A 21,652-nucleotide genomic window follows, 5' to 3' on the forward strand; every position below is an offset into this window, starting at 1 on the left:
TTTAGCCACACAATACATTGCCAGAGTATTCATCGTTTGCCAAGAACATGGCTTCATTACCTTGTTTTACTTACATGCTCTGTGCAATAAAGCTGCCCTTCTGAATCAAATCAGGGGACTTGTGTATATTTATGGGAAGGGAGGGAGGATTTGTCCAACCCAGGTTAATGGGCACTGCCCCAGACTTGCAGTGGATGTGGTCCCCAAGACCCATGTATATAAATATGGAATGTATGTAAATTATATTTTTAAGTTCTATTATACGTGTAAGAAATATGTAAAAGAGACAATTCAGATAAGTCAATAGTCGTCCTTCCCACACATACAAATATGTGTAATACTTTGATGCAGATTTGGTTCACCAAAATATATCTTGACAATGCAATTGAAAGTCCACAGTCTGAGAAATTAACCGGACAGATTTTGGACCTGGCAAAGAATACATGAATAGATGGATATATGATGGATGATGATTTATGTTATGTGATGGAGCTAGAGAACCGAAAGTATGGTTAATTATTTTTAGAATTGAATTGGAGAAATCAATTGCACCGATGGCAGAGTTACAAAATCCTTCATTAAAACAACAGTGGTCAACTACGGAAAGCGGCATTAGTAGACATTTAAAAGATGATGACAGGGCACAATGTTGAATGGTGCAAGTAAAGATGGCAATGTCTTTGGAGTGAGGTACATCTGTGCCATAATGCTGCAATTCTGAATCAAACCAGGGGACTCGTAAATAATTTTTGTATGAGGGAGAGCCGAAAAATCATTGCCCCGGGGTAAGCTTCGTCCAACCCCGGGGTAAAGGGGACTGCCCGAAACTTGCAGCAGAGGCGGCCCCCAAGAAGAGGTGTACTCTCTCTGATGCCAGGGCAACCAAGAACCCTCTCATTGCTGCTGTGTCCCAGCTAGTGACACGCAGACAGGGCGCACAGTTGTAATTAAATTATGTCTGCTACTTGAGTGGACATAGAGGCATGCTCTTGGCCCCATTTCTCCTATCTCAGTACTACCGATTCATGCTCATAAGCTTTTACTACATTGAGTTAAGTTCTGGGGGCATCCAAGTACCTGTGTGTGCCTCCAACTCTACGGGTAAGGCAGCTGCTATTGGTGAAGATCTCTCCCGCAAGTTCTAAAACCTTATGACAGTTACTAGGGAGCTGTAACATCGCAAAGGATTATATCCTGGGACCAGTGGTGTAATAGCAATCTGACCTTCCACGGTTTGGTTTTGCTATTAGATGTTAGCTGACTAGCATTGCTCTCTACGCCACCATTTTTATTTAAATGAAAACTGTGACCTTTTGCCAAATTTAGATTTCTGTCCCTGGGCCTGATTCATTAAGGAACTTAGACAAGAAATGTCTTAAGTCTCCTGGACAAAAACCATGTTAAAATGAAAGGGGTGAGAATTAGGGGCCTGATTCATTAAGGATCTTAACTGAAGAAACTTCTTATTTTAGTCTCCGGGACAAAACCATGTTACAATGCAAGGGGTGCATATAAGCTTTCTGTTTTGCACATAAGTTAAATACTGGATGTTTTTTCATGTAGCCCATAAATATCAACTTTAAATTTCAATGTACAAATAAGCTATCACGTATTTGTGTGCTACATGAAAAAACAGTCAGTATTTAACTTATGTGCAAAACAGAAAACTAGTTTGCACCCCTTGCATTGTAACATGGTTTTGTCCTGGAGACTGAAATAAGAAGTTTCTTCTGTTAAGATCCTTAATGAATCAGGCCCTAGTTTATTATTTTTCACATAAGTTAAATACTTTTTTCATGTAGCAGACAAATACTTGATAGCTTATTTGTACACTGAAACTTAAAGTTCATATTTGTGTGTTACATGAAAAAACAGACAGTATTTAAGTGCAAAACAGAAAAAAAAATTCATCCCTATCATTTTAACATGGTTTTGTCCAGGAGACTTAAAGAAATTTCTTGTCTAAGTTCCTTAATGAATCAGGCCCCCTGTGGTTATTTATTTACTTATTTACAGTAATAAGTCTGAACATTCGAAGCAGGTTTGGGGGCAATGTAAGGAAGATATCGACACTATTCAGTTTATTTTTTTTTTCATTGAATCAGAGAGAGAAATTTCAATGATGGCAAAATTTCAAAATCCTTCATTAAGACAGCTCGCTGCAGACTTTGGCCATAATTGGTGAAAATTTGGACTGTTGTGAAGGGATAGTTAGAAAATAAACTGGAAATGACTGGAAATGAATGTTAATGCTATAAATAGTAATTTAGAAGCAAAACCAGTTTAAAATGACATCATTTTACCTATGTTTCACAATTTTCAATTAAATGCAGATCCAAAACCAAAACTGAAAACTTGTTTGACAAAGCCGCTAGCAAAGCCGAAACACGATGTTCGGTTAGAACTAGGGATTGTCAGGAGCCGTCCCCGCGCATTCAGGAAGTGACGGGGACAGGCGCCTTCCTGGATAGGTCAATCGCATCCCGTTGCCTAACAATGGAACGCGTATATATTTGGGCCAGCGACTGTTGGTGCATGCGCGGCTTCTCCGTGTCCCGTTGCTAGGCAATGGGATGTCCTCCCTATTTTCCTGTTGGTGGTCAGCTGATTCTGACCACCGATCCCACTGCCACCAATCAGAACACAGGGACTTCCTGGCACCATTTGGGTGCCAGAGTATCAAGGTCCCCTTATGCTCCAACGCTCCTGTCTGTGTTCCTGCAACCTGATTGTCCTTTTGGTTACTGACCCGGCTTTCCTGACTCTGCACTTGGATTCTCCTTCTGGCATATTTTGAATCTACTGGTTTGACCACTGAACTCCCTGATGCTGCCTTTGCCTGCTCCTTCGGTATTTATTTACCTGCACGGTTCTGACCCGGATTGTGCAACCTCGCCAACCCTCTCTACCTCTCTGGGAGCTTCCTAGGAGGGCCGCGACCTGCGTGTCTCTGCGACGATCTCCAAGGGGGTCCTTGGCGAAGACCAGAGGTATGTTTAGACTCCGCGTCTCCTAGACTAGTAGCGTCAATTCCAGTAGGTGGGTCTTAGTCTCACGGCTAGTGTGACAGGGATGTTCATTGACCCCTGTGTTTTGATTTTGCTTGTGGACCTTTATTAACTTTGTATTTTGGTTGTGGGTTTAGTTTTGCTAAAACCACCCTCACATGTTTTGGTTTGGGATTTGTATTTTTTGCAATAATTGTTAAAAAATGCTAAAATCACATAATTTGGCTATATTTTTTTTACTTCTACATTATTATTAACTGCAATAAAATTAATTTCCTGTCATTTCTAGTCAATTTTGACCAACTCACAGATCACAATATTATTTTGTAGGCCAAAGACTGCAGCGAGCTGGCTAGTCCCTAAGCAACAGAGCTAAGGCATAAACACATGGCAGTTTATAGCACATCTATAAAACATTGTCTGAATTGTCGACTTTTACACAAGCTGATAGACCAAGGCCAAAATGAAAAACAGTGAAAGATGAAATTGTCGTTAGGACCACTCGGCCACCCTTATGTTAAAAAGGACATGTACAGTTTAACAAACCAAGCACTTCAGTGACAAGGAATGCCACTCTTGTGGCTGAAGTGCTTGGTTTGTTTGGACCCCCACAAAGCAAGCTACCAATGGGCTTAAGGCAGCTAAGCTAACAGTGCTGGCAATGAACTTTACAGTGACAAGATGCTGTTGTCATCATCCTCACCCTCATCCTCACTCTCATCAGTGTGTACTTCACCCTCACACAATATAAATTCATCGCTGCTGGAATCCACCATTACAGAAGTCTCTGTATTTTTATGTCATTGTCGGTAAATGCCTTCCTCATGGAATTTGTAGTTCATTTTGATGAATTTCATCTTTTCCACATTTTTAGGAAGTAGCCTCCTACGCTGATCACTGACTAGGTTCCCAGCTGTGCTGAAAACTCTTTCTGAGTGCACACTGGAGGGTGGGCAGATAAGGTATTACAAAGCAAGTTTGTACATGGGTCTCCAAATTGTCTTGTTTCCTCCCAGTAAGAGACACGTCTGACATGTCTATACTATGTCATTAAAATAATCCTCCACCATTTTTTGGATGTTGATATAGGATCAGGTGGAATGATGGCAGAGGTGTCACGATTTTTGGGCAATTCTTTTAGACCAGACCAGACGTCAACATGTTGTGCTCACTCATCTGCATCACTACTGGGTCTCTTGGGAAAGCTATGTTTTTTTCCTAGTAGCAGTATCCTGAGAAACTGAAGGAGGAGACTTGTTGTGTCATGTACCACTTGAGCTGTCAATTTGCTCACCAGGAGCTCCTTGCATCTCTTGAGATCTTGGTCAGTTAGAAAGAAAGATAAGACATAGCGCTTAAACCTAGGATCAAGCACAGTTGCCAAATGTAGTGATCTGATTTGAAGATGTTGGTAACTCTTGGATTCTGGCGAAGCAAATAAAGTACTTGATCTACAAGTCTGACATGCTTAGCGTAATTGCTTTGTTTCATCTCCTCTATCAATTTCTCTAGCTGCTTTTGCAGAAGTCTAATTAGGGGAATCACTTGACTCAAGCTAGCCGTGTCTGAACTCACTTTACAGGTGGCTACTTCGAATGGTTTGAAGGTGTTGATGGTGTAGATTGCAGGTGCTGGAATCTAGCTGAGAGAAGGGAGGTAGCTGATGCTGGACTGCTTGTTATTTTTTTTAGCATAAGTTTCATATTTTTCCAAAAGCTTTCCATGAACTTGCTTCAAATGGTGTACCATGGATGAGTTTCCTATATGGTTAAGGTCCCTCCCTCGACTGACTGTGGCTTTACATACACTACAAATGGCTAGACAACTGTTGTCAGGATTTGGGTAAAAATAATTCCACACATAAGAGGTGGATTTTTGGTCTTATGTCCAGGCATCTTATCACTGGCAAGAACTGCTTCCACTGGTGCATGACTTAGACAAACAACATCTTCATCATGAACATCCTCATTAGTGCCATCGTCAGCTATACAAATATAACCCCTCATCCTGTTGCAAATCCAATGTGGCATCATTAATTTCTATATAACCAGCTATACTTGTTCTGCTCATCCATACATTTGCATGGTGAATGGAGGCTTTTTTATGAGTACAGTATCAGAAAGGTCAGGCTCACACATAGCACTCGTGGATAGACTCTCCTCAGGGATTTGTGATGTTTCCGAACACACAGTTTGTTCTACTGTCTTACTGTTTTTTTCAGCACTGGTTTTACGCATGTCATTTTTTTGCACCTCTTCTAGACACTCTGCTCTTGAGCATTAGCTTTTTTAAATAACGTTGAAGGACTAGTATCATCATGACTGGTGCCAACAGCTGGTTGGTGCCCCTGTTCTTCTTTCGACTGATCATGATCCATATCGATGAACACTCAATATTTTTTAAAAAATTAGAAAAATGCAATGACAAATGAGTACACAACTGAGTAGAGTACACACTGCCAGTCAGTGATTTTTGTGAACAACGCTGTCAAATACACACACTAGAACAGCGTACAATTAGAATAAAATATAAAATAATTGCTTTTTTCAGCAAATGATTGACAGCTATGACAAAAATGATGCTAGCCCTCCTGTGTCTGTGTGAGCAATGGCAGATCTCTTGTGGAGGGAGGGACTTATGTAATCCAAAACCTGCGTAACAATGACGTTTGACTCATCATCGGATTCGAGGAAGTGGAAGACTACCGATCTGGCTCGGATCGGTACTCGGATTTACGAAGTTCATGGAGGCTCAGTTTTCTAAAAACTGAGCCTGCGCATCTCTAGTTAGAACCAACACTGGTTTTGAAACCGAAACACGAAGGTCAGCGCACAACTCTATTATAAATACACACATATACCCAGTAAAACATTATTATAATATTTAATTGATTAGGTGCTTCAAGTGTTTTCTTTTGTTCCTCTCTATATATCCTGTTCTTTCCAGCCTTCCTCTCTATCTTTCCTGTTTCTCCCAACCTTCCTCTGTATTTATCCTGTGCCTCTCTGCCTGCCTCTATATTTATCCTGCTCCTCCCAGCCTTCCTATTCATTTATCCTGTTCCTCCAAGTCATACTCTTCATCTTTCATGTTCATCCCAAACTTCCTTTCTATTTATATATTCCTCCCAGTCTTTCCCTCAATTTCTCCTGTCCCTCTCCACCAGTCTCTATATGTGTTAGGTAATTCAATGCAGGGAAGAGAAAAGTTCAAACAATTGTGAGTTTATTTACCGATATTGAAAACATCCACCGTAACAGAGAGAACACAACTTGCTACTGATAAATAAGCACAGATCAAAGTCTCTAGTAATGGCAGTTTCTAACATTTATAACAAACTAAAGATCTCTAGAGACACTTGCAGTGTGTAGTACTTCACAAAGAATAATAAAAATTCATATAGTTGAAACAGACACAATACTCACACAACGCAATGTTGGTAATGGAAATTGTCTGTCACTCACCGGACCGTGAGTGCTTCTTCTCTGGTGCAAGGTCCTCCATCTTTTCTACCTACACCTGTGTGGAATCGTGGTCGCTCGCTATCCTGCCATCTGCGCATGTGCAGGACCCGCTATTAACTTCACCTGTCCATTGAGGTGATTGACAGATCAATCACCTCACCCTATTTAAGGCACCTGCAACCCTAGGTAGGGGCCTGATCTCGAAGTCTCATTCCCCTTGAACTTCTATAGGTGTGTGCAGTTTCCAAACTGCTTCCAGCTTTACTCATGTGTACAGTTTCCAAACTGTTTCCAGCTTTACTCATACTACAGCTTCCACGCTGCTCCCTGCTCAACTCAGCGGCGGTTCCCATACCGCTACAACGCTATCACTCTGCTGATCGTGTCACAGCTTCCACGCTGCTACCTGCTCAACTCAGCGGCGGTTCCCATACTGCTACAACGCTATCACCCTGCTGATCATGTCACAGCTTCCACGCTGCTCCCTGCTCCACTCAGCAGCGGTTCCCATACCGCTCCAACGCTATCACTCTGCTGATCGTGTTACAGCTTCCATGCTGCTTCCCTGCTCAACTCAGCGGTGGTTCCCATACCGCTACAACGCTTCACTTCTCAGCTGATTCCGGATCTACACAACTGGGTATTCTCTACTGACTATTGACTATTGCCTATTTGCTCACATACCAGTTGCATCCATTGTTGTTTGCTGCACAGGGTACAGGTACCAATATAGACTGTGTTACTGCATTGCTTCATTTAGGACAAGCTTTCACTCAAGCTACGATATCTCCTCACGCTACTACTTGGCGTTATTGTGCATATCTGCTGTGACCAGCTTCTCCTCCCTGCAAGGCTACTACTCCATACAGACTATTCATTGTGCCTTCCATCCCTGCCTCACAAGACATTGCTCTACTCGCGCTGTTTCCATACAGCCACAGTTTGCCTTTTAACTTCACTCTCCTGCACCTGGACAAGTCCTCACTCCTTCACACAGCAGTGGTACAACTTGCTGCACGCAGACCACTGACTTCCCTGCTACCTACCCGCACCTGGACAAGTCCTCCTATCACAGCGGTGATACAACTTGCTATACGCAGACCACTGACTCTCCTATTACCTACCTACACCTGGACCCGACTTCTCACCATAGCGGTCGTACAACTTGCTAAACGTAGACCACCGACTACCCTGCTACCTACCTGCACCAATACTATTCTTCCCATCACAACAGTGGTACAACTTGCTGTACGCAGACCACTGACTCCTCCTCTACTTACCATCACCTATCCACGTCCACTCCTCGTGTCTACATTATCTTCAGTCTCCAGTTTACAGCTCCAAGTCGTTGACTTCCTCAGACTATCTCTACTCTCCTGCTGTTGTGTCGCTCCAATCATTCACCTGCCTGCTTTGAGGTGCGTGCCATATCCCCGCCTCTCTTGCAGAGTTCCATCTGGTGAAACTCGGGTAGCAACTCCTAGTGCCCGTGACATTGTCCAATATTCCTGATCAGGTGAAGACAGTAAAATCCAAGCGCATCTGAGATGAGCCCAGAGCCCCTCAGTGAGGAATATAGAATGATATTCTTCCTAGACAACACACAATTGTTTTATATATGCAGTTCTATGTTCAATATGCGGTACTCACACAGAGAATTTGTCACACATTGCAGCAGCTAACCTGAATTTTGGTCACTGTTCTTACCTGTTTCCCTTGGTTCTTACTCCCTGCATTTACTTGCTGGTCGTAACTGAGCATGTGCACACCTGGGGGGTAAATGTATGAAAGTCCAGTTTTTTCAACTCGCCGGAAATCTGCGACTTTGCAGCTAAAATTTAAAGCGGCAGGTTGCCGATTTCTAGCAAGTTGAAAAAAACTGACTTTCATACATTTACCCCCTGGTCTTTTCAAAACTTCCTGCATTCTCTTGATTGGCTAATTGCCTGTCAGCTCTGTCTATTTAAAGCACCTGCTTCTCTACTAAGTTGCCAGATCTTCAGGTCTCCTTACCTGTTAGGATGCTGTTCTCTCTGGTTCCCGTCTGCATATCGGTATCCTGTGTTACCTGTTCCACGATCAAGACCTGCGGTATTGTTGCAGGAACCTCGTGCCTCATAATCCATTCTGTTCTCAGCTATTCGCCGTTCACCTGAACCTCTGCATTTTTCTTCCAGCAGGTCTACTCCACTCCAAGGTTCCACCTCACCCTGCTCTAATCCCCCTTAGAAGACTTCAATTTATGGCTAGAGAGCAGCTAAGTCCATATTTCCTTGCGGGGATCCCTGGTGAATACCTCTCTACCGTTAGACTTCGCACCCAGGGCCATCTTTTCCATTGGGCACGATAGGCACGGCTCTTAATGAGAATAAATAATCCTGCAAAAGGAAAAAACCTGCAAAAAAAACCTACAAGGGTCACTGAGCAAGTACATCTATCTATCTCTATATCTGTATATATCTATGTCTATATCTAGGGGCCTCGCTGCACTGCTTTGCCCGGGGGCCCATAATGTTGTTAAGATATCCCTGTTCGCACCTCTCTGGGGGTAAGCCTATCTAGAGCGGGGCTTCTAGATCTATTCCAAACTCAGGCTTTGTGAAAGAATTCAAATAAGCTTGATGCCAGAATGCTGGTTTGGAGTAGATAGATTTGCTAGGGTACAGAGTCTGAAGTATTTATACGGTGGTTGCCAAGGTCATAGTCTGAAGTCTTTGATGCTGTTTCCCAAAGTTGTGGAGTCTGAAGTCTTTGTATGCTGTTTGCCAAGGTAGTAGAGCCAGATTTGAAGCAGAAACTGGTAAACTGAAGAATTTCAGAGAGCAGGCTGTGCAAGAGTCCAGGATAAACTATATCACTGACAAAGACGAATAGAACAGGAAGGGGTTTTAAACTCCAAATGTCCAATAAGGTCAGGAGAGAAGAACACCGTAATTTAATGAGACAGGTGTGCAACAACTCATGCTCACCACAGCTGAAGAAGCCGTGTCAACATAGAGTCAGTGACTCATTCTTATCAGAGTTAATGAGGCAGGCCTAATATCCTAACAATATGTACCCAGTTCCTCTCCACCTGTCTATATGTATCCTATGCAACTCCTATGTATCCTATGCAACTTTGCCTGTCTCAATAGGTATGCTATGAAATGTATTTTCCCTCTGATGGACAGCGTTTCACTTCTTTTTTGTAGTTATTTTATGACCCAGACAGGCGTGGGTTTGTGATAAAGTCTGTCCAGTACATCTCGGAATTTTGGAACCAGGTGGACACTTTGGCGCTGGCTTTGTTTACTGTGGGGCTAATCTGCAGGTGAGGTTTGTGTTCATAGTTAAATGGTGAATTGTTTCAGGGTTGAGGTTTGAGAGCTCCTTAATGTTTGACACATTCCCTTTATTTCTTATCTAATTGTGACGCTGAGGTTAAGGATTATTAAATCCTGTGTCATTTATATCAGGACTACACTCACTTATACTACCCCTAAATTAATTTCTTATCCTTGGACTTAAAAACTGGTAAATGTGTGTCTATTATCTATAATTCTCTATCGCAAGCCAAATGTATATACATAAAGTTTACACTTTCAGAATACCATATATTGAAACATTCTTAGTTACCCATCATTCTGTCTCTGACTCCTGAGGCATTAATGTGTATATAGTAATTGTTGTAAATATATCTGTTATTTACTTGAAATTAGACCATGTAATCCCTTATAAAACTGTGAATTAACTCTGAAGTGGCATTGTGATCTAGAGTAGGGCGTTCTGGAGCAAGCAGATTATCCCTCCCTATATTGCTGAACTAGCACTGATGCAGCAGTAAACAGGACAGGATTCAGGGAACCAACCATGAGATCAGGAGTAAGTACAAGGTCAATGTTCAGGACAAGCCAGGTCATGAGCCAGGAGATAAGGAATGGGTAATATCAGTGTTCAGGACAAAAGTGCTGGAACCAAGCAGCAAACTTGTATAGGAAAGAAATGGTGCTAACAAGGACTAGGTTGAGGCAGCAGAAAGAGGTGGTTGAGCCATCGCCCAGGTGTAGCTCTAGATGGCAATAATACTAATGGTGTGTAAGTGGTGCTTGTGCCTGGTTACAGAATGGGAGTATGAACATTGTGTCTGATTACAGAATGGGAGTGTGAGCAATGTGTCTGATTACAGAATGGGAGTGTGAGCATTGTGTCTGATTACAGAATGGGAGTGTGAGCATTGTGTCTGGTTACAGGATGGGAGTGCGAGCTTTGTGTGTTTACAGAATGGGAGTGTGAGCATTGTGTCTGATTACAGAATGGGAGTGTGAGCATTGTGTGATTACAGAATGGGAGTGTGAGCATTGTGTCTGATTACAGAATGGGAGTGTGAGCATTGTGTCTGATTACAGAATGGGAGTGTGAGCATTGTGTGATTACAGAATGGGAGTGTGAGCATTGTGTCTGATTACAGAATGGGAGTGTGAGCATTGTGTCTGATTACAGAATGGGAGTGTGAGCATTGTGTCTGATTACAGAATGGGAGTGTGAGCATTGTGTCTGATTACAGAATGGGAGTGTGAGCATTGTGTGATTACAGAATGGGAGTGTGAGCATTGTGTCTGATTACAGAATGGGAGTGTGAGCATTGTGTGATTACAGAATGAGAGTGTGAGCATTGTGTCTGATTACAGAATGGGAGTGTGAGCATTGTGTCTGATTACAGAATGGGAGTGTGAGCATTGTGTCTGATTACAGAATGGGAGTGTGAGCATTGTGTCAGATTACAGAATGGGAGTGTGAGCATTGTGTCTGATTACAGGATGGCAGTGTGAGCATTGTGTCTGGTTACAGAATGAGAGTGAGAGCATTGTGTGATTACAGAATGAGAGTATGAGCATTGTGTCTGATTACAGAATGGGAGTGTGAGCATTGTGTCTGATTACAGAATGGGAGTGTGAGCATTGTGTCTGCTCATTGTGTCGTGCGCATTGAACGGTAGGACAATATTATAATTTTTGTCAAGCAATCATAGAAAGTGTTCTATTTAATCTATTAATCTTCTAGATTGTTTCGCACAGATACTGTCTATCTGGGTCGAGTTGTCCTTTCCCTGGATTTTATGATATTCTGTATACGTCTAATGGATATGTGCACTGTCAGCAAAGTTTTGGGTCCTAAGATTACCATCCTTCGTCGAATGGTAAGATGTCTATTTTAGACAATGAGTATACTTGAAGATTGTATCAACGGAAATTCACACTTATTCAAAGCAGCCAGGTCCATGGATTCACACATCTCTACCCACAAGTCTAACGGCATTGGCTGTCCCATTGTAGTTGATCAATATTTGTCTTGTATATTTTCTTCCTCCAGGTGAAGGACATTTTCTTCTTCTTCTTCCTTTTGGCTATTTGGATTGTAGCCTATGGTGTTACAAAGCAGGCAATTCTAACTACCAATGAAACCAGGTTAGATTGGATCTTTCGAAATGTTGTCTATGATCCGTACCTTACGCTATTTGGACAGATCCCATCTGACGTGGACAGTAAGTTATCTGGTGCTATGACTGGCTGTGAGTTGATGGCAGTGATGATGAAGTATCAGAGGACACAAAAGATAGGACACAAATAAAATAAATATTTTCTCTTAAGGTTTGAACTTTGACCCAACTAAATGTTCCCAAAATGGCACTAATCCCAGCATGCCCAAATGTGTATACAATGATGGATCCGGCAATGCTCTATTTCCGGAATGGCTGACCATAATATTATTGTGTCTGTATCTCCTCATTGCGAACATTCTTCTGCTCAATCTGCTGATTGCAATGTTCAGGTAGGAAAGATTCATCCACATTTTGTCTATTCAGATTCTCAAATAGATTGTGTTTTACTTCCAATCAGTCATATATTGTATAATGGAACACGTATTACTTCTAATGACAGTCATACATTATATAATGGAAAACGTGTACTGTGTATTACTTATAATGAAATATATTGTATAACGAAACACGTGGTGCCTTTTACTTCCAATGAGCCAAAATAGCTATTACCGACATTGTCCCCATAGAATTTCCAATACCATAGCCAGCTCATTTCAAATGTTTGTTGCCAGAGGGGAAAGAGGTTTTTGGTATATTGCAGTTATATGTTCCATAACATGAGCCTCTTCTTAACTCTGACGTTTGTGACATGAATCTGGGCCTGAGACTCAGACAAAGGGCCTCATATAGAGTTTGATACATTTTGCTCCCCCAAGCTAAAGTGTCAAAATAGTGTTCTAACATGGTAGTCATCGCAAGATGCGTCCAACTTCAAACCCAGCAGGCGAACAAATGCATACACGGTGGCTAAGTGGTTAGCACTTCTGCCTCACCGCGCTGAGTTCATGAGTTAAATTCCCAACCATGGCCTTATCTGTGAGGAGTTTGTATGTTCTCCCCGCGTTTGTGTTGGTTTCCTCCGGGTGCTAACTAACAGCTGGAGGAGCCAGTTCGCAAAGTCAGATGCGACTAGATAGTACTACTGGTGTCATCATCATCATCATCATCGCCTTTACAGTAGGCTCCTGGTACTAAAAGAGGATATGCCTCCTAAGAAGTGGGGGGTCCAGGTCTCATCTAATGGGGGAGTGCTATACTTACACGTACACACCCCTATTGTACTCAACTTGCACTTGTCCGGCTCTTTTCCAAATATCCAAGTGTAGTGGGTGCAAGGGGTGGGGTACGATTCAATGGAGCTCATTACAACAACAGTGAGTATAAGGACAAAAAATTTACGAAACTGACTTGCCCGACAGTTAATAAATACTGACTGACCTTCCTAATGACAAAAGAAGTCCCCGACAGTCTACTAACAAATCACTAGCACCAGTAGTGACGGCAGGGTGGTTTGACGTCATTTAAAATGGCGGCCGCTATATCAGTATTTTTAAAGTGGCATATAACGAATGAATATAGCATTCTAGTGACCCTACACAATACAGATCATTCTGGTACCTCTATACAATAGTAGGAGAATTACAGTGTCCTCTACACAATACAGAAAGCATTCTAGTAACCAAAAAAAGAATGCAGAGAGCATTCTAGTAATTGATATGCAATGCAGAGAGCATTCTAGTGGCCAATATACCAAACAGAGAGTATTGTAGTGACTCCTGTACAGTGCACCTTTTCGATTTGAAAGCCCTGCAATATAAAGTTAACCAGTTGAACTAATGTAAATGATTAAACAATCTCTGTAAACATTTAAATATACTGTAAGGGGCAGCACAGTGGCCTAGTGGTTAGCACCTCTAACCTCCGGTTTCCTCCCACACGCCAAAAATATACTGGTAGGTTAATTGGCTGCTATCAAAAAATTGACCCTAGTCTCTCCCTGTCTGTCTGTCTCCCTCTCTGTCAGTCTGTGTGTGTGGCTATATTAGGAAATTTAGACTGTAAGCTCCAATGGGGCAGGGACTGATGTGAATGAGTTCTCTGTACAGCACTGCGGAATTAGTGGCGCTATATAAATAAATGATGATACCCCACTATCTGTCATAAGGAAATGATGATACCCCACTATCTGTAATAAGGAAATGATAATACCCCACTATCTAATAAGGAAATTATATGGTCACAATGCCCAGCTGTGCACTGCTGTAGACACAACAAGTTGTGCAAATTATTTTCATTTGTATTTTATATTGAGAATAAATGGTGATTTTTCACTTTCTCCCTGTCCCAGTTACACCTTTGGAGAGGTTGAGAGTCACACAGATGAGGTCTGGAAGTTCTATCGATTCAGTCTAATAAAAGAATTTAATGAATGTCCGGCTGCTCCGCCACCATTCATCCTGTTTACTCATCTTTACCTCATGCTGAAATATGCCATCTGTGGACGCCCTGCCCAGGGCCACAGAGTGCTGAGTAAGTGTGGAGCTGTCACTAATGTGGTATTAATGATAGGTGTCTATTGGGAGAGATCAGAGACATTGTCACACAATCTCCTTACAGGGCACATGTTGGATGAAGGCCATGAGTCATCGCTGCTCTCCTGGGAATCTTACATGAAGGACAACTACCAGCAAAAGCAGCAGCAGCGCTATGGGCAAAGCCAGGAGTATCTGGTGAAGGAAACAGCCGAGAGGTAAAATCTCAAAATTTGAAGTTCCTCATGATATCCTAATGAGGATAATAATGAAATGGTCAATTATGGGGAATGATGAAAGAGTCTTATTTCTAGCGAGAATATTTAGTCCAAAAGTTCAGATGAAGCACCACAAGTCTCTCAGCTATGAGATGGGGCAATCCTCAGCTGGTTATCTGTGTGTTACAAAACATACACTGCAAATTCTACAATTGTGACTTCCTTTGTACACCTACAAACGTGACCTCATACTGCAAACGTGACCTCATACTGCAAACGTGACCTCATACTGCAAACGTGATCTCATAGTACAAACGTGACCTCGTAGTACAAACGTGACTTCATAGTACAAACATAGCATAAATGTGACCTCGTAGTACAAAGCGTAACCTTATAGTACAAACGAGACCTCGTAGTACAAAGCGTGACCTCATAGTAGAAGTGTGACCTCATACTGGGCAGTGAAGTTGACCAGTCTTACAAAGCATATTTGCAGAAGACGTTGCAGTCCCAGATTCAGAATAATTTTTATAACACTTTAGAGGTTTCATACCACCACCTCCCTCTAGAAGCAACTTATTCTGATCAGCTCTTTGTTTCCATTTGTGTCTCCCATGCAGTGTGTCTGCAGTGTTGTGCCTGTTAAAGATGGAGAAAGGGGGCGAGGGACACCAGGTGGAGGGGCGTCTGTCAGTGCTGGAGGAGCAGGTGAGATACCCACATAGATGGCGGCCTAAGCCCCACAGATAACAGTCCAGTCATTTATAGACTATTCATATCTGGAAAGAGATCTCTACTCCTCTCCAATGTTTACCCTGTGATTAATACACACTAAACCCATGCATCATATTTACCAAGTGCAAAATCAGCTTTGGTCCTGCCGATACATGCTATCGGCTTATGGATTTACAGAGCAGGATGGTGGTGTTTACAATGGAGTAGATGTTTGCAATCTTCACCTCACCTCTGCTGTGCAATCTATAGGCAGGGCTGGCGGAAGCTCTGTGGGCAGCGCCACTGTCCATGGGCATTGAGCCACCTTCCCGTTGCTTCTGTTATGTGCGTTTTATCGCTAACCAATAACGATTGTCGAACCTCGATTTGTGTTTCCAAAGCACAAAGATTTATTCGCAATAAGTAGAATAAAATGCTCAAGCGAAGTAATAGTAAATACAGCCGTTACTTATCGCAGGCGCTCTGGATCCAGTGCAGTCATTCAATCCTGAAGTCTGGGGACAAGATGTCTGCACTCTGGATCACAAGCTGCTGCTTATATACACAATCAAATACAGTAATACAATGAAGATGGTATAGCTTGCATCTATTGGTCCGGGTCTAAGGAATGTCCAAGGGGTTGTCAATCATTGGATGGTTCATCCTAAGGAATCCAAAGGAGGGGGTCATCTCTGCAGGGGGTATGCTCTGCTCTTCCCGCCAGGATTCCTTAGTCTTAAGTAGTTCATAATTCCCTATCATTCATAACTTGCGTATGCACTCTGCGATTCCCTCGCAGAGTGAACCAAACAGTAGGATATGTAACAAGGTTCATTATGATACCACTCATGATGTTATTCCTTCAACCCGTTCCGTGTATTTCACTAATATGCATGTAACTCTGATATAACATATAAATACTACTATATTTCGACATAACTGACTATGTGTTGCAACTACCATTAATGTGTACTATTTTATAAGTATGCGTGTTTGTGCGAATGTATGGTAAAAGACCAATTACTGTTGCTGCCACGTGTAGTGGATGCGTACGCCCTTTCACGCCGTAGCGTGCCCTTGTATGTCGTAGCGTACCGTACGCATCTTTTCAGACAAAGACAACCAAGTTTGCTAGACTTTAATTGAAATGACTTTATCCAATTTGCTGACTTCGACAGCTCCACCCTTTGATAGTGTAATAAACTATCACTCAATCACCGTTTCAAGTTCAGGATTATACAATACTTCTTCACAGACCATGATCTCAGTATCTGGTACCACCCTTTCAGTCTCTTTCTCAGTGTTACTCCCATGAGACCGTTTTCCACATTTCAACACAGTAGGAACACATTTGACAACTAAACCAATTGCTAAGATGACACCCAGTATAAGGAGAAGGAGCTTACCTACACTAGCAACCATTTCTTGTACCCACTCCCCCAGACCGGAGAACCATTTCACAGGGTTCAACCACGAGAACCAACCCGCCACCTTTTCCCCGACCTCATATAACGAAGAATTATGGCTCTTTCGAAATTCCCATTTCAGCTGTAAAATTTCATCCATCTTCCGGTCTATAACCTCTTTAGGGTCATCAGTATTATTAGTAATGTACGTGCAAGATTTGACACCGAACTGGGTGGCCAGTGTCACACAGTACCCACCAGTAATAGAGGTGAGATAATTTAGTACCAGTCTATGTTGCACCAACTCCTTCTTGTACGCTTGTAGCTCCCTTCCAGTATACCTGAAAGTGTCATCATACATCTCGGTGATATTATCTATTATTTTGGCTAGGTCTTGGATATATTTAAAGTTTAATGTTCCCCGAGCGGTCCTGGTGAGATCTAGAGCAACCATAACTTGGAAACCAGCAGTTTCACTAATCAATTTTGTCGCTATGGGTTCCTCACCAGGAATCATATTTCTCTTGCCACGGTGTTCATACTGTGTGTGTATGTATGGTGGTGATGTAGTCTTGTGAATATCAACCATTTCTTCATGAGTAATAGTCATGATTTCAGGAACCAGTTTAGCTAAGAAACACAAGCCCTTGGAACTCGGAGTCACCCAGGAATAAGCTTTTCTTCCACAAACAAAATACACATCCTCAGGGAGAACATAAGGGACGGTATGCCCATGAATTATATCACACAGAGTTTTGATAAAATTACCCATGCCTAGTGTCTCCATCTGCTCTAGACACGTGTCGGCATTAATGACATTTTTACATTTATCTGTAGAGACTTTTCCAATGGATACCTTCTTATGTTTGGTTATACGCCCTAATATGTGACTTCCATCAATATTCCTGCCTAGTAGTGACCTTGTGAGTCTCCCTCTAAAATGAGTGTGGCGAGCCATTGTCTGATCTGATAGGTCAGCCTCCCAATTCTCCAGTCGCTTTGCATGAGATATGTTTAGGCACAGCAAAGATCTGCCTATGGAGTATTGTCGAAGCGTCAGGCTAGGGGAGCTAGTGTTATTGTACCTCCCTTCTATGGGCCTCCCACCCCTCAATTCGAGTACTTCGGATATGTTTAGAGGGAATGGCACTAGTCCTATGTTATGCTGCCCTTGAGGCACGTGAGAGCACACCCAACACTCGGTTTGGTTTAGCACCTTACCCACCAGGGAGTGATAATCCTCCAAAGGATGCCTGCCTATATTCAGAGTACTGGGGGACTGGCATCGTTGGATGCATCTCTCTTCAACTAAGGAGTCGCAGAACTTGCAGATACAATACTCATCAGACATTAGCCCCTCACACTGCCTCCGAGTTCCTGAGCTAGCAGACCTTTTCATAACCCCTGGACCAAGTTTGATAATGGGCTGTTCAGAGTATCCTATTAACTTTTCTTCGGCCTCCATTTCATCTGTATCACTCCCAGAACTCTCCTCTGTCCTCCATTCTCCTTCACAAAAATAGAATGTCCTAGAAAAAGTAAAAACAAGGAAAATCCTGGAACAAAAGAAAAACAAAAACCGCCACTCCATCGCTGGAAAGATAGTTCTGAGGCAACGTCTCTGGTTCAGGTGTCTCAACTGCAGGCTTTAGATCTCCCGGAACAGGCTCACAAGTGACAGCTCTATGTCGTCGGTCTGAGTTTTGTCTTGCACTTTCTCCGGATTATGGACTCTCCTGCAGTGGGTGGAATGGACCCAAGTGTCTCTCTCTGCAACCTTCAGTGATGTAGTACTGGTCAGCAGCACTTGGTACGGGCCTTCCCAACGGTCTGTTAAACAACTTGAACGTAAGAAATTGCGGATCATAACATAGTCTCCAGGTTCAACATCATGACAGTTCGTCTCTGGCATACCAGGTGACAGCATTTTTAGTTTTTGTTGTTGTTGTTTCAGCTGTCTACTCATTCTTATAAGATATTGTACAGTCACTTCATTATTACACTTTAAGTCGTCTTGTGGACTCACGATCAAATGAGGTTGTCGTCCGAACAGTATCTCAAAGGGGGACAGATTAAGAGGAGGTCTAGGAGTGGTTCGAATGCTATGGAGGACCAACGGCAAAGCCTCAGGCCATGCCAACCCAGTTTCAGCCATTATCTTACCCAGCTTGTTCTTTATAGTACCATTTACTCTCTCCACCTTACCACTGGCTTGTGGTCGGTAAGGGGTGTGAAGTCTGCTACTGATTCCCATGAGTTTACACATATTTTGGAAGATATCACCAGTAAAATGGGTACCCCTATCACTTTCAATGATTCTAGGGATACCGAACCTACACACAAAGTCTTGTACAATTTTCTTTGCAGTGAACACAGCAGTATTAGTGGCTGCCGGATATGCTTCTACCCAACCGGAAAACACATCAATACACACTAACACATACTTTAGATTCCTGCACGGTGGTAATTGGATATAGTCAATTTGTATTACCTGAAAAGGTCCGTCTGTAGGAGGGATGTGGGATGGCTCAGTTGGAATAGTTTTCCCAACATTTTTCCTCAAACAAGTAAGACATGACATTGCTTTCTTACCAGCTTGAGAGGAAAATCCGGGAGCACACCAGTATGCTCTCACCAGTTTGCACATACCTTCTTTACCCAGGTGAGTCAGGCCGTGTGCTGCTTCAGCCAGGCTTGGATAGTATGTTCGGGGAGCTACAGGCTTACCTTGTCCTTCCCTCCAGAGTCCTGAGGACTCTTGACCACATCCCTTCGCCTTCCAGACCGCCTTTTCCTGCAGGGAACACAAATCTTGCATTTCAATTAATTTCTGCATGTCTAATGTCTGAAAAACCATCATAGTCGATACAGTCATAGGTTGCCCTGCTGCTCATTTAGCCGCTTCGTCTGCCCTGTTGTTGCCCAATGACACTGGGTCTTCTTCAAAGGTATGGACTTTGCACTTTATGACGGCTACTGTTCTGGGTAACTGTATCGCTGTCGGAAGTCCTTTTATGTGTTGTGAGTGTGCCACTGGTGTACCTGCTGCTGTCGTAAAGTTTCTAAGACGCCAAAGGGCCCCAAAATCGTGCACTACCCCGAAGGCGTACCTAGAGTCAGTGTCACGGGCACTAGGAGTCTTTACCCAGGGATCACCAGGTGATAGGCTTACCAGAGCAGTATAGGTGGTAATATGGTACTCTGGTAGCAGGGTGATCACGGAACAGGAAATAGCAGATGATGAGATGCTCAGGAAAGTCTATGACTAGCAGCACTGGCAATATGGAGGTAGTAATACACGAGGAACTGTATGGACAAAGGACACGTGAAGGTAGTCAGTGGTCTGCGGTAGCAAGTTGTACCACTGCTATAGTGAGGAGGAATGTCCAACAGAAACGAGGAGGTGATGAGAGTCAGCGGTCTGCGGATAGCAAGTTGTACCGCTGTCTGAGTGAAGGAATGAAATCCAAGTGGAGGTATCCGGGGAGTCAGTGGTCTGCGTTAGCAAGTTGTACCACTGCTATGTGAGAGGATACTGGAACAGGTGAAACTGTAAACAGGAGTCAGTGGTCTGCCACTAGCAAGTTGTACTACTGAATATATATGTGAGGAGGTGCACGGGGAGAGACTGCAACACAATATATACACGGGCACCTTGACTTTGATCCACAGTAATATGCACAATATAAATGTATAAATGACTGAACAACACTGCCAATATAGAAAGTCTCTTGAAGTAATCCGGCATGAGATAACACAGTCAATGATGGCAGTAGAGTCAGCAGATAGTACACTCCAGAGGAGAACCAACACAGTCAATGATGGCAATAGACTCAGCGGATAGTACACTCCAGAGGAGAACCAACACAGTCCAGCAAGGTATGCAATACACAGCACAGTCAATGGGAAGTATGCATACCGTGGTTCAGGAGAAGGCAGTCAGACAGGAGTGCAGAGATACCTGAAGGGCAGGAGGCCAGCAGGATACAAGTCCCTGGATGGGTGAAGCAGGGGTCTAGCAGGTGCAGCGCACAGGTAGGTAGACCAGCAGGGAACACAGGAAGGCGTGGAGAGCGGATCAGCAGTAGATGGATGAGTAGCGCTGAGAAGCAACAGCAGCGGGTCTCTGCGGGAACACGGAGGTAACCAATAGCAACCAGCAGGTGCAGTAACGATGGGACACCGGAGCAGAGTTGAACTGGAACAGATGATCACGGAGAGTAGCGGGTAGCAATAGTGGCAGCAGACTCAAGGAAACACGGTAGAGTAGACAAGGACTGAAGACTGAAGCGCACAGAGGCAGCGGATAGGAATCAGCTAAACAGTCACGATGAAACACAGACGGGTTGCAGGTTGAAGACTGTAGTGCACGGAGGCAGCGGATAGGAATCAGCTAGCAGTCACGATGATGAAACACAGACGAGTTGCAGGTTGAAGCCTGTAGTGCACGGAGGCAGCGGATAGGAATCAGCTGGCAGTCACAATCATGAACAGGTGAGTGGATGTGGTTGAAGCCTGTAATGCACGGAGGCAGCGGATAGGCATCAGCTAACAGTCCCAATGATACATGGTAGAGTTGAAGTGATTAGAAGACTGTAGTGCACGGAGGCAGCGGATAGGAATCAGCTCACAGTCACGATGATATAGTAGATGGTAGAAGTGGTATGGGAACCACAGTAGCAGAAGTGGTTTGGAAACCACAGAGGTAGAAGTGGTTTGGAAACCACAGGAATCAGCAGGGCTGAATGAACAAGGAAACACAGGAACACCTTCAGAGACTCATGGGGAATGAGACTCCAAGATCAGGCAACGTGGTGTTGACCACAGGTGCTTAATATAGGGAGGTTGCCTGATCTGCCAATTAAGTTAAAGGAACATACACTGAAGGTTTGGAAAGGGCTGCGCATGCGCAGTCCCTCAGGATAGAGGACGTCCACGGTTCCTAATAGTCC

The 21,652-nt window shown here is 43.3% G+C and overlaps 1 protein-coding gene across 2 annotated transcripts in view; it reads left to right on the forward strand.

Moving 5' to 3' along the window:
* The window catches only part of LOC142140690 (transient receptor potential cation channel subfamily M member 2-like), a 131,524-nt gene that overhangs the window by 77,824 nt on the left and 32,048 nt on the right, over positions 1-21,652 (forward strand). For both annotated transcript variants that reach the window (XM_075198478.1, XM_075198479.1), the window contains exons 19-25: positions 9,664-9,782; positions 11,513-11,648; positions 11,822-11,993; positions 12,100-12,280; positions 14,179-14,360; positions 14,448-14,580; positions 15,201-15,288. In XM_075198478.1, coding sequence (XP_075054579.1) covers positions 9,664-9,782; positions 11,513-11,648; positions 11,822-11,993; positions 12,100-12,280; positions 14,179-14,360; positions 14,448-14,580; positions 15,201-15,288 — 1,011 coding nt within the window. The remainder of the gene's footprint in view (positions 1-9,663; positions 9,783-11,512; positions 11,649-11,821; positions 11,994-12,099; positions 12,281-14,178; positions 14,361-14,447; positions 14,581-15,200; positions 15,289-21,652) is intronic.

The sequence above is a fragment of the Mixophyes fleayi genome, chromosome 2 (assembly GCF_038048845.1).
Source record: "Mixophyes fleayi isolate aMixFle1 chromosome 2, aMixFle1.hap1, whole genome shotgun sequence".
NCBI classification, from domain to species: domain Eukaryota; kingdom Metazoa; phylum Chordata; class Amphibia; order Anura; family Limnodynastidae; genus Mixophyes; species Mixophyes fleayi.